The sequence below is a fragment of the Narcine bancroftii genome, chromosome 3 (assembly GCF_036971445.1).
Source record: "Narcine bancroftii isolate sNarBan1 chromosome 3, sNarBan1.hap1, whole genome shotgun sequence".
Taxonomy (NCBI): domain Eukaryota; kingdom Metazoa; phylum Chordata; class Chondrichthyes; order Torpediniformes; family Narcinidae; genus Narcine; species Narcine bancroftii.
This window is the reverse complement of record NC_091471.1, coordinates 259,693,146-259,707,938: the sequence shown is the minus strand read 5'-3', so window position 1 is coordinate 259,707,938 and position 14,793 is coordinate 259,693,146. Positions and strand designations below refer to the sequence as shown.

Here is a 14,793-nt window from a genome sequence, read left to right as displayed (position 1 = left end):
GCCAGTTTTCACAAACCTGTCATAAACTGGAAAAAATTGGTGCTGCTCTTTGCCAATGGTACATCCACAATATTGGAATGGAAAACATGTCCAGAGGTCGGGTTCTACTTTAAGAATCAGAGGTTTCCTATTTATTGAAAACATTTGCGATCTCAGAAAATATTTCAGTAAGCAAAATTTCAAATCCAAAGTATATTTATGGAAGTTTTGGCACAATGAATGGCTTTGTTGGAGAGGAGTCACCATTTAAATTTAGACATACTGCACGGTAACAGCCCTGCTGGCCCACAAGTCTGTGCCACCCAAATACCCCAATCAACCTAAAACCCCCGTACGTTTTAAAGGGTGAGAGGAAATCAGAGCACCCAAAGGAAACCCATGCAGACACCTAGAGAACATACAAACTCTTGACAGACAGTGGCAGATTTAAACTTGGGTCACTAGTACTACAAATAACTAACCATGCTGCTAACTGTGTCTTACATGTTTCTCCTAGAGTTCAGTCAGCAGGGAGTATGCATTTAAAGTAAAGTGTTAAACCTAGAGAACGGGTTGTGAGCTGGAATTTGCAGAAAGGGGTGTTAGAAGCAGAAACCTAGTTTTTCGGTGGTACCTAAAGGAGCATGCAAAAGCTGCAGATGAAGTTGCTTATGGTCAAACTGTGGTTCTTTCTCACCCAAAACAGCTCTGATGGTTAGTTGGCTGCCTTCTGGAATTACTAATGTCTACGATTCAAGGATTCTGCCGTAAGACCAGTGTGAGTGATATTTAGCACAGAAGATGGGAAATATAATGCAAACCATCAGCAATACTAATATATGAAGTTTTCCAAGCATATGGTGTGAACCCTATGATCTCACTTTCTGTCAGAGAGTCACTGAGGAATCCTGGCCTAGATGCTTCGTGACAGCATTTTTTTTATTCATTAACCCAAATGTTGACCAGAGAAAGTCATTCTCAGTGGGCATTGTCACATTCAGCAGATGACTTGGCAAGTTCCTCTCGATTTGGCAGGCACAGGGGAGGAATCAACACCTTGCAAGTCAAGAGATTCCCCATAAGTAGAAAAGGCAAAGATTACATAGGTGAATTTTACAATGGGGCCCAGAAAAATCCCAGCCTTAATTGTATATTTTTGGTAAGTTTTTAAAAGCTGCCTGGAAACGCTGAAGAATAAGAGCTGTAGGTTCTGGTGAAACATAGCTAGTTTTCAGTTGAATCTACCCTCAACTCTCCTGCAGTGTCTTAGGCAGAAGTGCAATGTTCACAACCTCATCACCCTGAGCTACACTTAACTTCCACCTGTGGCTTATCTGCGCTTCTTCCAATCATAAATCCGGTGCTGTCTGTAAGGAGTTCTCTCTATGAATGAGCTAAAAACTTCCCACCTTCCATAAATCAGAGCTCAATGAAAGTGGTACAGGCTATCAACTTATGCCACATTTCCTTGCCATTCCTGTACTCTGACTTTATTGCTCTGGCAATACCTTAATTTTAAAATTCTCTGTTTTCTTACCTTCTCTCTATAACTGTTTCCAGGATATTTACGACTCCAGTTCATGTTTGAATTTTGTCTCCTCCACTATTAGCAACTGTCCCTTTAAACCACTTGCCTTCAAATTTATTATTAGTCCAATTACTTCACCTGGCCTGGTGCCACCTATTGTTCGACAGGGCCAGAGGTCAATGAGATAATCAGGGAGCAGAGGAATAGATGCTGTTCCATCAGCTCTGGAGCCATTCCTGATTTATTAATTTCATTGGAAGTCCTGTGAAGAGGAAGAACGGAGCATTATTCATGACAAAATTAATGAAAGACAACAAGAGCGAGCATTCTACTGCAAGCCTCATCAGCGGTTTACCTTTAATTATTGCCTTTCTGAAACACAGCAAGTTACTGACTTGTTACATGAAATGGGTGAACTTAGCATTAGAGAAAAATAAGAAAACGTCACAGAGTCCCCCGTCAGGTGGAGTTTCAGGAACAGAGTTGGAAGCATTCAGTTTGAACAAGCAATATACAGGAATCCATGCTCCAAACAGACATATTCCAACAAATAGATTTTGCAGAAGAACATGGCTCCTTTGCATATTCACCAGCTGAAATTTCTATCTAATTGGGAGTCTTAACACATGCCAAAGTGGTTCCTCAGTTTAATATCACTGGATCTTGATTCAAAAGGAGATGAGGACGTCAAGGTATTGTCAGAGCAGTTGGTCATTCTGATGGCTGAGATTTGCAATTTGCAGAGACGTACATCTTCCTTACTGCATGAGATAAATCGAAAAGAACATCCGCTCCTACTTCCTGATCCTTCTAGACTAATCCCTCCCACCTAACATAGAACAGATTCCATTTTACCAGCTATATTTTGTTGCATTTACAATTTTGTCATGAATCCACACAGTGAGTGTGCCAGTAGCAACTGTATTTCACCATCAAACCTTTACAATCACGCAACAGGTGTTTCACTGTAAAACCCCCAGAACTCACAGTGATCAGGTTCATGGAATAATCCACACTGCAATTAAAATGAACAGGATTCGGCAAATGGTTGAGGAGAATTCATTTCCTTTCCCCATTGGTGTCAACCCAGAGTCTTTGCCTCAACAGTGACAGGCCAGCAGCTTTGTGAGCTCAACAAGTCTCTGAGCTTGGCTTTCATACTGCTGTTACCCCTCCCATCGGAGGAACATTCTGCAGGTACACATTTGGACTTTACTCTCCTCCAATTTCAGGTACAAGCTGCACATGCCCATCAATCTGTTCCTTCAGCACCGATGTGTCTTCTGAATCGCCGCTTGCTCCAGGCGTAAGTAAAGTTGGACTGGTGTTACTGGAATCAGAGCTCAGCTCTAACGTGTTGGAGAGAGGAGGTAACGAGTTGCTTGGGTTAAGACCAAAATCCTCATCTTCCACATCTAGGGACTCATGGATACCTATCCTCAAAGCACAAACAAAGATCAGAGTGCCACCCACAGCAACCCAGATTATAAGCCTATGGCAATATGCCTTAGACATGGATTTATGGCCCCTGGACATAGACAAAATGGAAAAATTAGATAGATTTCAGGACTGAAAATTGAATCAATCCTTTCAACCAAATAAACTCCTTCCATCTCCTCCTCCTGTACACTTCTCCATCAAGCAAGGTGTTATATGTTGATTGCAGATGGTCATGTGACTTCCCTGTCTGAAACTTATTCAGAAGTCACACCACTTGGCAATCAAGGTTGGACTCCAACCACCCACTAGTGCACACCTTACCATTGGGTCATTTAAATAACTCAGTGTCCAGCTAGATGCCCAGCTCAGAACAGTATAAAACATTGATGCATACCACATTTTTTTTCTCTGCCTCTTGGTGCAAGTCCCAGACATTGCTCCAGGTCATGTCGCTACTGTGGACATCGCTGGAGGAGTCGTGGGTAAGATGTGAACTACATTCAAGTTGAGCTGTAGTACTATGATAGATCAGTGCTTGCAGGGAGCCACACTCCTGTTGGTACAGGAATCGGGAGTATGTTTGGAAGTCCCTGTCTGTGAAGTGTGTACACGTGTCGGATAGATGGTCATTGGTATTGGAGTCCAACCTGGGCCGATGTGAATGTCTATAGTTATTTAGTAGTAATTAAGTATTGTTTAACATCTTCCCCGGTTTGTCTCCTGTGTGTTCAATATAGTTACCTTTGATTGTAACACTTGTGACCAGACTCGTCTCTGTGAACCCAATGAACCTGATACTTTCCAAACACAATACTATCCCACATCTATGTTCTACCCTGGGACTGTCATCACTGAAATTTAGAAGAATGAGAGGGGATCTTATAAAAACATAAAATTACAAAAGTCAAATTTAAGATAGAGGTAGGCATGTTGTTTCCATTGGTAGGCAAGACTGGAACTGGGGGATATAGACTCAAGATTCAGGGAAGCAGATTTAGGATGGAAATTAGGAGGAACTGCTTTTCCCAGAGGGTGCTGAATCTATGAAATTTACTGCCCATTGAAGCAATGGAGGCCATCTCAATAAATACATTTAAGACAAGGTTGGATAGATTTTTACATAGTAGGGGAATTAAGGGATTTGGGAAAAAGGCAGGTAGGTGGAGACGAGCCCATCATTAGATCAGCCATGATCTCACTGAAGGGTGGAGCAGGCTCGATGGGCTGGATGGTCTACACTTGCTCCTATTTCTTATGTTCTTATCCCCATCCAAAGCCAAGCAACCTCTAGCCATCTCTCCTCCCCAACCCCCACTGGGCAAGACTGATAAAGACTGATCTTTCATCTTTTCGGTGTAGCTGACTGGAGGAGATATTACCTCATTAATGGATGGACACTAATGCTCACTCAAACATTCCAAGGCAAACTATTGTTCACACTGTTGCTTCAGCTCATTTGTTCCCTGGGGGTCGAGAGCAGTTTGATGCCTTGACTCCGGCTGCTGATCAGATCACTGAGAGAAGGTGGAGGGGCTCAGCAGGGCAGGTAGCAGCGGTGGACAAAAACGTTTCATCAATATTTCAGGTCAGGACTATTTATCAATAAATCATGCTGGATGACCGTGTGTGCTGCCTGACCCACTTGAAATGCTTATAAAGGTGTCCAGTACCGGGGCTATCTGTGCAGTAACTCATTAATGTCTCAAGATATTTTAACCTTTTTTGGATTTTTTTCATGCAGTTTTTGGATCTTTGGCTAGGCCAATGCTTGCTGTCAATTTGAAATGCTCACTGTCTCTCCATGAATGCTGCCTGACTAGCTGAGTCCCTCTACCATCTCTTTGTTACTCAAGATTCCAGCATCTGCAATTTTTGTGTTTCTCCAATGAAAACATGAAACTTATTGTTTGACTTTCCTTCCTCTAGTTGACGTGCTAACTCCTCCCCTTCCCAAGAGATGCTGCACTTAGACAGCAGGAATGCTCCAGAACATCACTAGGGTTCACAGACAAATAGGCCTTTTAGATCAGATCCAAGTTCCACACGAGTCCTCCCCTAACCACACACTTCTCTGTTTATATCTCTCTCCAATGTGTTTTATCTAACTTCTTAAATCTAATTCCACTCATGACATCTCCCTGCTAGAGTTCTCCACTGGGGAAAAGATGCATATAATGGCATAATGGAATATTATCTTGCAGTCTCAATACTAGCTAGTAATACAATTCAAATCCAGAAAAGTTCTGTACATGACTCCCAAACCAAGATTAATATCATTAGTTCTATTTTCCAAAAGGTATTAACTATCTACGCAATTGAAGAACAATTGGTGATAGACAGCAAGTATTGGCCTAGCCAAAGATCCAAACACTGCATGAAAAAAATCCCAAAAAAGGTTAAAACATTTTAATGAGTTACTGCACAGATAGCCACTAGTACAGGACACCTTTATAAGTGCTCTGTCCATCCATATCAAATACATTGGATTGCAGAGTCAATCCAATTTTCACTGTGCTTCTACATGTGTGTAAAAACACATTTCAAATATGGACAGACTTGCTGACTTTCCCCTCCATAGCAGAAAGGTACTGGTGCACAGTTCCATGCCTGAAGTGTCCCTCCAGAGATCAGCTAACTCAGCAGAGAAAAGCATTGCTTGGTGAGAAACACGCTTTACGTGCAGAAACTGAAAAGTGAGATGTGGATTCCAAGCTGAATAATTATTCTCCCAAAAAAATCAAAATCAGTGTACCACCGGTTTCCTACTCATTAACCTCAAAATTGGTCCGATTGGTCTTTGAATCCTCCAGGTCAAACCCAACCCAATTGTTCTTTTCCCGCAGATCTACTTGGAGGTCTGCTACACTATCCACCATCCCCTCCCCACACCTACTTTATATGTTGAGAATAATAGTGCTTTCAAAGCTTTCACCCTCTTCTCTCCACACCACCCCCCCCCCCACCCATCTTACTGTTCCAGTTACTCAATCTATACCTATTCTCTCCAGATGTGAACAATGCTTATTTAATTCTTCCTCTGATTAAACTAGTCTCAATAAAAATTTACTGAAAGTTCAAGAATTCAGAATAGCCAGTCGTGGGAATGTGTCATATCTACTGATTGTCACTTGATAGAATGAGAGGTGGCAGAGTGTTGTCTCCACAAATCTAAGCAACCCGAATATGAATACATAGGTTACTAAAAACTGCAGTCCCCCTGCCATGTACTCACAGCTGAATGCTTCTGGGTGCTGTTTTGAGAGTTTGTCCTTCAATGTCCTGTAGGGGGAATTTAAAAAAAAATCAAATGACATCAGACATTCACAGAACAGTTTGCATTAATTTTTCCAAATAACTTGCTGAAATTTGACTACAGAATCTGAATGTTACAGCTTGGTGTACAGCAATAGTGCCTTTAACTTTATGCAGACTATGTACATCACCCATACCCAGCTCCTCCCAGGCCACGTGTAACAGTCCCTGCTCAGCATATCCAGCAATGATCTATGTTGTTACACGTTCCCTCTAGTGGTTGAAACCAGTACCGAAAAAGAACAGAAGTTGACATGAAGTCTGCGGACACCACCAGTTAATTTCTGTCATCTACATGATCCAACCACCAGAAACATCTTCACCTCTCCACCTTCCATAGAGACCGCTCCCTCCGGGACTCCCTGGTCCACTCATCCTTTTCCATTAAATTCCCTGCGGCTGCAGGAAGTGCCACATGTGCACCCACACCTCCTCCCTCACCATCATTCAGAGCCCCAAACAGCCCTTCTAAGTGATTCACTTGTTAATCAGCAGGAGCCATCCACTGCATCCAGTGCTCTCATTGTGGCCTTTTCTGCATCGGGGAGGCTAGACGCAGACTGGAAGATCGTTTAGCTGAGCACCTTTGCTCTGTCCACATCAATGACAGGCATCTCCCAGTGGCCACCACTTCAATTCTGTGTCCCACTCCCATGCTGACATGTCTGTCCACGGACTTATGTACTGCCAAACCAAGGCCATCTGTAAATTGGAGGAGCAAAACCTAATATTCCATCCGGGCTCTCTCTAACTGGAAGATATTAACATTGACTTCTCTGGTTTATGTACCCTACTCTCTGTTCCCCCTTCCTTCACTTTCTCTTTGTCTTCTTTCTTTCAGCTCTCCACCCCATGCCCTCTTCTTTCAAGAGCCATCCTTCCCCCTGCCCTCCACCCACCAATGTTTGATGGTGTGCCCTCCCTCCCTTATCCACCTATTACGTCTTGCCTTTGGGAAGTTGTTCCTCTACCTCCCCACCATTTTGTTTGGGCGTCTGCCGTCATTTTGCTCATCCCTTGATCCCCGAAACATTGGTTATGCATCTTTATCTTTGCTCTATAAAGGTCACTGTTTGACGTGCTGAATTTCTCCAGCGTTGTGTTTTTACTGCAAAAAAAGTCAAACACTGCATCTGGCAAAAAATAACTTCTCACAAATCTGAACCCTTTCTGAATACACAATAGTCATGGAGTGTAATTTTTTGAGGGGGCTATTGCTGACCAATGCCTTCACGAAGTAACTCCTTATTCTCATTCGATGGGCATCGGAGACCAGATATTGGGACAGGACACCCAGGTGATTTTCTCAAGAGACTCAGAAGGAGGACTTAAGATAAATGTTAATGAAGGGAATCATGGGTCACTGAGGCTTTACCACTAAGATTGGACAAAGCAAGGGAAAATCCAGGTTCAAGCTCCTGCAAGAGGCCGTGGTTAGGGTTGGGTGGAGGGAAGAGGGGTTAGTAAGGCCCTAGATTCTGTAGAAATCAAGTCGTCTGAAAGGATGAGGAAGGGGGAACAAGGATTAGGGGAGGCTGACTACGAAGGAACTTGTTGGAAGGGATCCCAGAGGATGTGAAGGGGAAAAACAGTGAGTGGGAAAGTGTATGGTCATGAGTGGAAAACTGAGCCATGACGATGGAGAAGATGAAGTAGGCAATAGGGGGATACGATCATGAACACTGCAAGAGAATGGGACAGCCCTCAATATTGGATGGATGGGAAGGTGAGCATTCAATAGGGACATTGTCTGGAACTAGAGAACAGGACCCAAGATCGTGTTCTATGGCGAGCTCTCCACTGGCCACCGAGACAGAGGTGCACCGAAGAAGAGGTACAAGGACTGCTTAAAGAAATCTCTTGGTGCCTGCCACATTGAACACCACCAGTGGGCTGATCTCGCCTCCAACCGTGCATCTTCTCGCCTCCAACCGTGCATTTTGGCGCCTCACAGTTTGGCGGGCAGCAACCTCCTTTGAAGAAGACCGCAGAGCCCACCTCACTGACAAAAGACAAAGGAGGAAAAACCCAAACACCCAACTCCAACCAACCAATTTTCCCTTGCAACCGCTGCAACCGTGCCTGCCTGTCCCGCATCGGACTTGTCAGTCACCAACGAGCCTGCAGCAGACGTGGACATACCCCTCCATAAATCTTCGTCTGCGAAGCTAAGCCAAAGAAAGAAGAAGGAAAGAAGAAGAAGAGAACAGGACTGTGCAGCCATAGGGAATGTGAATAGATGGGAGTGGAAAATGATAACGACAGGAGATAGTGATGTGCAAAAACAAAAATGGTATAGAGGAATTCTTCCACTCTAACATTCACTACCTCACTTCCTGACACTCTACCTGATCCGGCGGAAGATACTATCGAGATCCTTTTTCATTTCCACAAGAGCACGGGTGTGGTGCAGGTATCGCTCTGTCATCTGGTTCAGCCTCACATTCGACAAGTTGTTAAAGTTCAGCAACATCTCATTTGTTTTTTCAAAACGGTCCAACCTAGGAGGGGAGAGGAGGCCATAAGATGAAGGTAAAGGTTTGAACCTGAAATATTAACTTGGTTTGAATTTCACAAGAATGAGGGATCTTCTTCTAGGAAACCACTGTTATTGTCAATTGATTCTTAGGCTAATTAAACCTGGGGCTAAATGCAAACACTTCAGCACAAAGCTCAGCAAGAGTCAATATCTCAAGGACCCCAATTCCAGTGAGAGTTGGCATCTGCTGAAAATTATCTCCGAAAGAAGTATTTGCTAAACGTATCTGATTGAGTATCTCTATCTGTGGATTTATCTATACCACATGATGACCTTTTACATTTCAACCCATCTCTACACTATCAGCAAATTTATCTCCAGACCTTTGTTGTCGTCATTCTAGTCAAAGACACAAAATGTAAGACATTGAAGCTCCAAAGCTGATTCCCATGCCACATCAATGATGCACTTTGGAAGATTGAACTTGAAGGCAGAGTACATGGTTAATGGCAGGATTCTTAGCAGTGTGGATGAACAGAGGGATCTTGATGTCGAAGTCCATAGATCCCTCAAGGTTGTTGCGCAAGTTGATGGAGTGGTTAAGAAGGTGTATGGTTTGTTTGCCTTCATTGGCTGGGGGATTGAGTTCCAAAGCCATGAGGCAAAGTTGCAGTTCTATAAAATTCTTGTTAGACCACAGTATTATATTTGTTTCTGGACACCGTATTATAGGAAGGATATGGAAGCTTTAGATGAGGCACTGAGGAAATTTACCAGGATGTTGCCTGGATTAGAGAACAAGTCTTATGAAGGTTGACCAAGCTGGCACTTTTCTCTTTAGAGCAAGAGGAAGGGAGATGACTTGATAGAAGTGCACAAGATTATGAGAGGCACACATAGGAGCCAGCACTTTTTTTCTTGGGTGGTAATGGCCAACAACGTACAATTAGGACATTTAAGACTCTTAGGTAGGCACATGGGTATAAGAAAAATAGAGGGTTATGGGTGTGAGGTTGGGAATGTTAGATTGCTGGTGGAATATACTGTAGGTGGTACAACGTGCAAGCTCAAGGGCCTGTCTATGCTCACTACCTATTTCAGCTTACTTCCTCTTCCCCGTTAGGCATTAATTTTATTCATTCCAAAATATTACTTCCTACACCAAAGGATTTCTGCAATAACTTTCAAATACCTTCTGGAAATCTATGCAGCAAGTTCATTGTATTCTGTTAATCTTCTGCTTTTGTTACTCTGCATAGATATCCAAATGAACAAAAACAATTTCTCTTTTACAAAAGCATGTTGACTTAACCTGATTGGCTTGAATTTTCCTCACTGCCCTGCTATAATGACTTGAAAAATAGCTTCCAACATCTATCATAAGGAAAATATTAAGCTGACCTTCTTGCAAGTTCCAGCTCGCTGCATTCCATTCTTTTTGAATAAGGACATTATACTTGATGCTTTACAATCTAATAAAACCTTCCCTGGTCCAGGAAATTTTAGAAAATTAAAACCAATGCATCAACTGTCTAATTGGATACTTCTTTCAGCTCCTTAGGATGAAGTTCATCTAGAGTCTTGACCAACAATGTACTCATTAGCACTGAAAGGGATTGTAATTCTCCAGCCAATTTCTAATTTACAGTTATTTCTGGAGTAATAATTATATTTTCTGCACTGCTTATGCAAAATTTGCATTTAATTAATCTGCCATCTTGTTTCCATAATTAGGGTCGGCACAGTTGGCGTAGCAGTTGGTGCAATGCCTTTACAGTGCCAGCAATCGGGACCGGGGTTCAAATCTTGCATTGTCTGTAAGGAGTTTGTATATTTCCCCGGTGTCCGCGTGGGCTTTAAATTTAAAATTAAATGACTAAATCCACTTTCAAGATGAACAATGTTTGTTTTAACTTTTTATAAATATCTATTAAAAACTTTAATTTATTTGGCTATTCATATTCTTTTCTTCCCTTACTAATCTTTATTTTCTTTGGTTTTATTTTTTTTTCTGATTTTCTGATCTTTAATTATATATTCCTTCTTCAGTTCTCATACTATCTAACCACAAGTTCAAAATAACTTGGTTTTTATTTTGCAGTGATACTCAAAGATGTTTTAAATAAAACACATTAGCAGAAAATAATTAAGCATCCAAGGTCCAAAATAAAAACCAGTATTTAACAACTTTGATGGAAAATATTCAGCCACGTTGGCCTCATAAAGCCTGTGCAAATAAGGAAGACTAGTGACAATGTTGATCTGCTTTGGATGAGTTTCACTGTAAATAACTGGAATGAACAGCGCAGTTGAAGGGCCCGATAATGAAGAAAGCAATGTTTCAAGTATCAAGTCATGTGTTTGCTCTACATCAGTGGTTTTCAAACTTTTTCTTTCTACTCACTTTAAGTAATCCCTTACTAATCACAAGCACTTATGGCATAGGGATTACTTAAGGTGGTATGTGAGTAGAAAGAAAAAGTTTGAGAACCACTATTTTAATCATCCCTAATGGACTCGTTATGTGCACGGTTTCACAACTCCAAAGGAAATGAGCCAATGACAAATTTTTCCCAAGCAAAATATTTCAGTAACAATTAGTCTAGAGCAGTGGTTCTCAACCTTTTTTCCCCCACTCACATCCCACCTTAAGTAATCCCTATACCTTAAGAGTTTAGTAATCTGAGAGCACCTATGGCATAGGGATTACTTAAAGTGGGATGTGAGTGGAAAGAAAAAGTTTGAAAACAACTGCTCTACATCAAGGGCAGGGCACATAGGTTAGACAGTGGTAGCAGCAACAACGTACTCACATGTGTCTCTGTGCCTGGACAATGGCATTAACGTCTTCACGGTTCACCATGCTCAACATTCTGCTGCAGAACACCTCAGCAGCTGATGTCTCCATCCCTGTGACAGCCTGGATTGGACATAATAAACCATTATTTGGAATATAGACTGTAGAAGCACAGTAGTCTATACCACTCTCCGATAGTGTAATCAATTTTCAACCCTGCAGCCACAACTTCAACATCGTGTCATATTGTGACAGGCCTGTTATCTGAAGCACTATTATTTGGGGGCTTATACAGTGAAAGAGCTGTACCCATTGGGCTACAACAATGTGCTTACAAGAACCCACAAACGTTGTATTCATGTTACATCAGTTATGTTCCCCAGTGTAATACAGTGTAATGTTCCCCAGTGTAATACAATTCCCACCAGAATACATGTTACACTACAAAACCTACATCTGCTACTACTGCATTCAGGAACAGATTCATTCCACCAACATTGCACCTGTAGGCATAGCAACAGATCTACTTAGTAAAGACTCATCCTTACCAATATTGTATCTAGTGTAATGTGGCAACAGATCTACCCCAGTAGTATACTCACATTCTTCAGTAAACAGACTTGACCCAAACTTTGCTGTGTCTCAGTGTTTTAAAATGAGAGATATGTAGACATCATTAAAGCACCCTGGCATATCACAGAAACCACTCCACAGCCCCATGTCCCCTGATGCTAAGAATGATGTGCTGGCTGCTTTCAGGAGTGTGAATCTAAGGAAAGCATCCAGTCTGGACTGAGTACCTGACCTAGTATTAAAAGCCCACGCTGACCAACTTGCCAATGTATTAATGGATATTTTCAACATCTCCCTCCAGCAGGGTGTGGTACTCACCTGTTTCAAACTGATATCAGAAGAGTGTGGTAACCTGCCCAAGTGACTCGACCAGTGGCTCTCACATCTATAGAGTTGAAGTGTTTCGAAAGGCTGTTGCTGAAGCATGTCAGCTCCTGTCTGAGAGGGAACATGGACCTGTTCCAATTTACCAACAGATCTACAGCAGATGCTATCTCACTGACTCTACACAAAGCCCTGGGACAACTGGATAGCAAAGATGCATACATCAGGATGCTCTTTATCAACTACAGTTCAGCATTCAACATCATCACCTGCTCAATATTGATCAACAAACTCCAAGATCTGGGACTCAACACCACACTGTGTAATTGGATCCTGCATTTCCTCACCTCCAGACCACTTCACTGAGGATTGGTAATAACATTTCCTCCTCAATCTTCACTGGAGTACCATACGGCTGCATTCTTAGCCCTATGCTCTATACACCTATAACTGTGTGGCTTGGTACAACGATACCATTTTCAAATTTGTGTGGATGGTTTCAAAAGGGGCGATGAGTCAGCATACAGGAGGGAGACTGAAAAATTGGCCGAATGATGCACCAACAATACCTCACACTTAATGTCACCAAAACCAAGGAGCTGATTATTGACTACAGGAAGGAAAATCCAAAGGTGTATGATCCAGTGATCATCGGGATCAGAGGTGGAGGAGATGAACAAATTTAAGTTCTTGGGAGACACTATCTTGGAGGATCTTTCCTGGACACCAGTGGCATAATAAGGAATGCAGGTCAGTGCTGCTACTTCCTCAGGAGTTTGCAGAGGTTTCGTATGACATCAAAAACCCTGGCAAATTTCAGATTCGGATTTATTGTTAGAGTACATGCATGACAAGTAACCCCTTCTACCTGTCGCATGGTCAGCAACTAAACTGGCTTCCTCACTAGGCTTGCCTGGTGTAGAGGGTGGTTAGACACCCTGCAGGATGAAAAACAAGACCTGCCAAAGGGTGCACTAACTCTCTTGTAGGGTTATCGGCCATCTGGCAAGCACGCGCCCTGAACCGCGGAAAGGGGAATCCCTTGCCTTGAAGCTGGGTCTGGCCATCATTCACTGCAGCAGAATTTCCCCCAGCCTCATCATGCCGCTGAATCTGGGAGGGGATGTTGAGAGGGTGGGGTCTGGCCCTGTGCAACCTCCTCCAAAATCCATTCACATACATGCTGTTCCTTTCTGAGGAGTGGGGTATCCTCATATCAAACCCAACAAATTGACTGAAAGGAACCATTGTCGTCCTGTGGGATGGATAGCCAGAAAAACCCACATACAACCCTGAGATTCTTTTTCCTATGGATGAAGCAGAATGCTAGTGAAAAACAAATGTAAACAAACTGACTGTGGAATACATAGAAAAATAAAAAATTCACAATGAATTTAGTGATTTGGCTCCAGGAAAGATCCTTCCTGACTCCTGACAGTGAGCTCACGCTCTCCGCCTCTAGTTTTCCCTTCCTGAAGTCAACCATCAGTTCCTTGGTTTTGGTGACTCCATTCGGCCAAGCTTTCAATCTCCCTCGTGTATTCACGGACTGGACCCCCCCCCCCCCCCCCTCCAACCCACCCTTCCCCTCTCCTCAGCCCTCCCCTCACCCCTCAGCCCTCCCCTCTCCCCCCTCCCCTCACCCCACCCCACCCCTCCCTTCCCCTCTCCTCACCCCACCCCACCCCTCCCTTCCCCTCTCCTCACCCCACCCTTTCCCATTAATGTGGTACTAGCCATGATCGCGCCAGAACAGCGAGGGGGAAAGAGTCCTGACGCAGGTCCCCACCATTACTCCACCCCGACCGGGGTATCTCGAAGCTCCGGCCGCTCCCCCGTCTCTCTCTCCCCCCCACCGACCGGAGGCCGGAGCCTCTGTCCTTTCTCACCGGTCGGGCCTGCGACTCCAGGACTGGGCAGGCTGGCGGTGCCGAACTCCCGCTCCCCTGCTGGGCCAGGCCAGGCCGGGCCGACTCGGTACAGCTTTTTTTCCGGTTCCTCCACAGCGTCACCCTGGAAACCGGAGCGCGCATGCGCACCGACTCCTCATTACCCGCCGGGAATACGGGATCCCCGAGGTGGACGGAAGCTGGTTGATGCCTGGCGATTCTCCCCTTCCGCGGCGCTCCCTCAACCTCCCCTCTGCTGGTGCGGGGCTCCCTCGGCTGCCCCTCCCCTGGTGCGGCGCTCCCTCAACCTCCCCTCTGCTGGTGCGGGGCTCCCTCGGCTGCCCCTCCCCTGGTGCGGGGCTCCCTCGGCTGCCCCTCCCCTGGTGCGGGACTCCCTCGGCTGCCCCTCCCCTGGTGCGGGACTCCCTCGGCTGCCCCTCCCCTGGTGCGGGACTCCCTCGGCTGCCCCTCC

The 14,793-nt window shown here is 44.1% G+C and overlaps 1 protein-coding gene across 2 annotated transcripts; it reads right to left on the bottom strand.

Annotated features, from left to right (window-relative positions):
* Window positions 1-1,833: 1,833 nt before the first annotated feature.
* On the bottom strand, window positions 1,834-14,592 carry kxd1 (KxDL motif containing 1). 2 transcript variants are annotated; one of them, XM_069927795.1, is made up of 5 exons: window positions 14,322-14,592; window positions 11,552-11,658; window positions 8,608-8,760; window positions 6,180-6,226; window positions 1,834-2,940 (listed from the first exon to the last, which is right to left on the bottom strand). In XM_069927795.1, exons 1-5 carry the CDS (start codon window positions 14,463-14,465, stop codon window positions 2,720-2,722), a joined length of 672 nt encoding a protein of 223 aa, XP_069783896.1. In that variant the 5' UTR covers window positions 14,466-14,592; the 3' UTR covers window positions 1,834-2,719. The 2 variants fall into 2 exon arrangements, with proteins under 2 accessions (XP_069783896.1, XP_069783897.1); XM_069927796.1 differs by lacking the exon at window positions 14,322-14,592 and adding an exon at window positions 12,427-12,532.
* Between the last annotated feature and the right edge of the window lie 201 nt (window positions 14,593-14,793).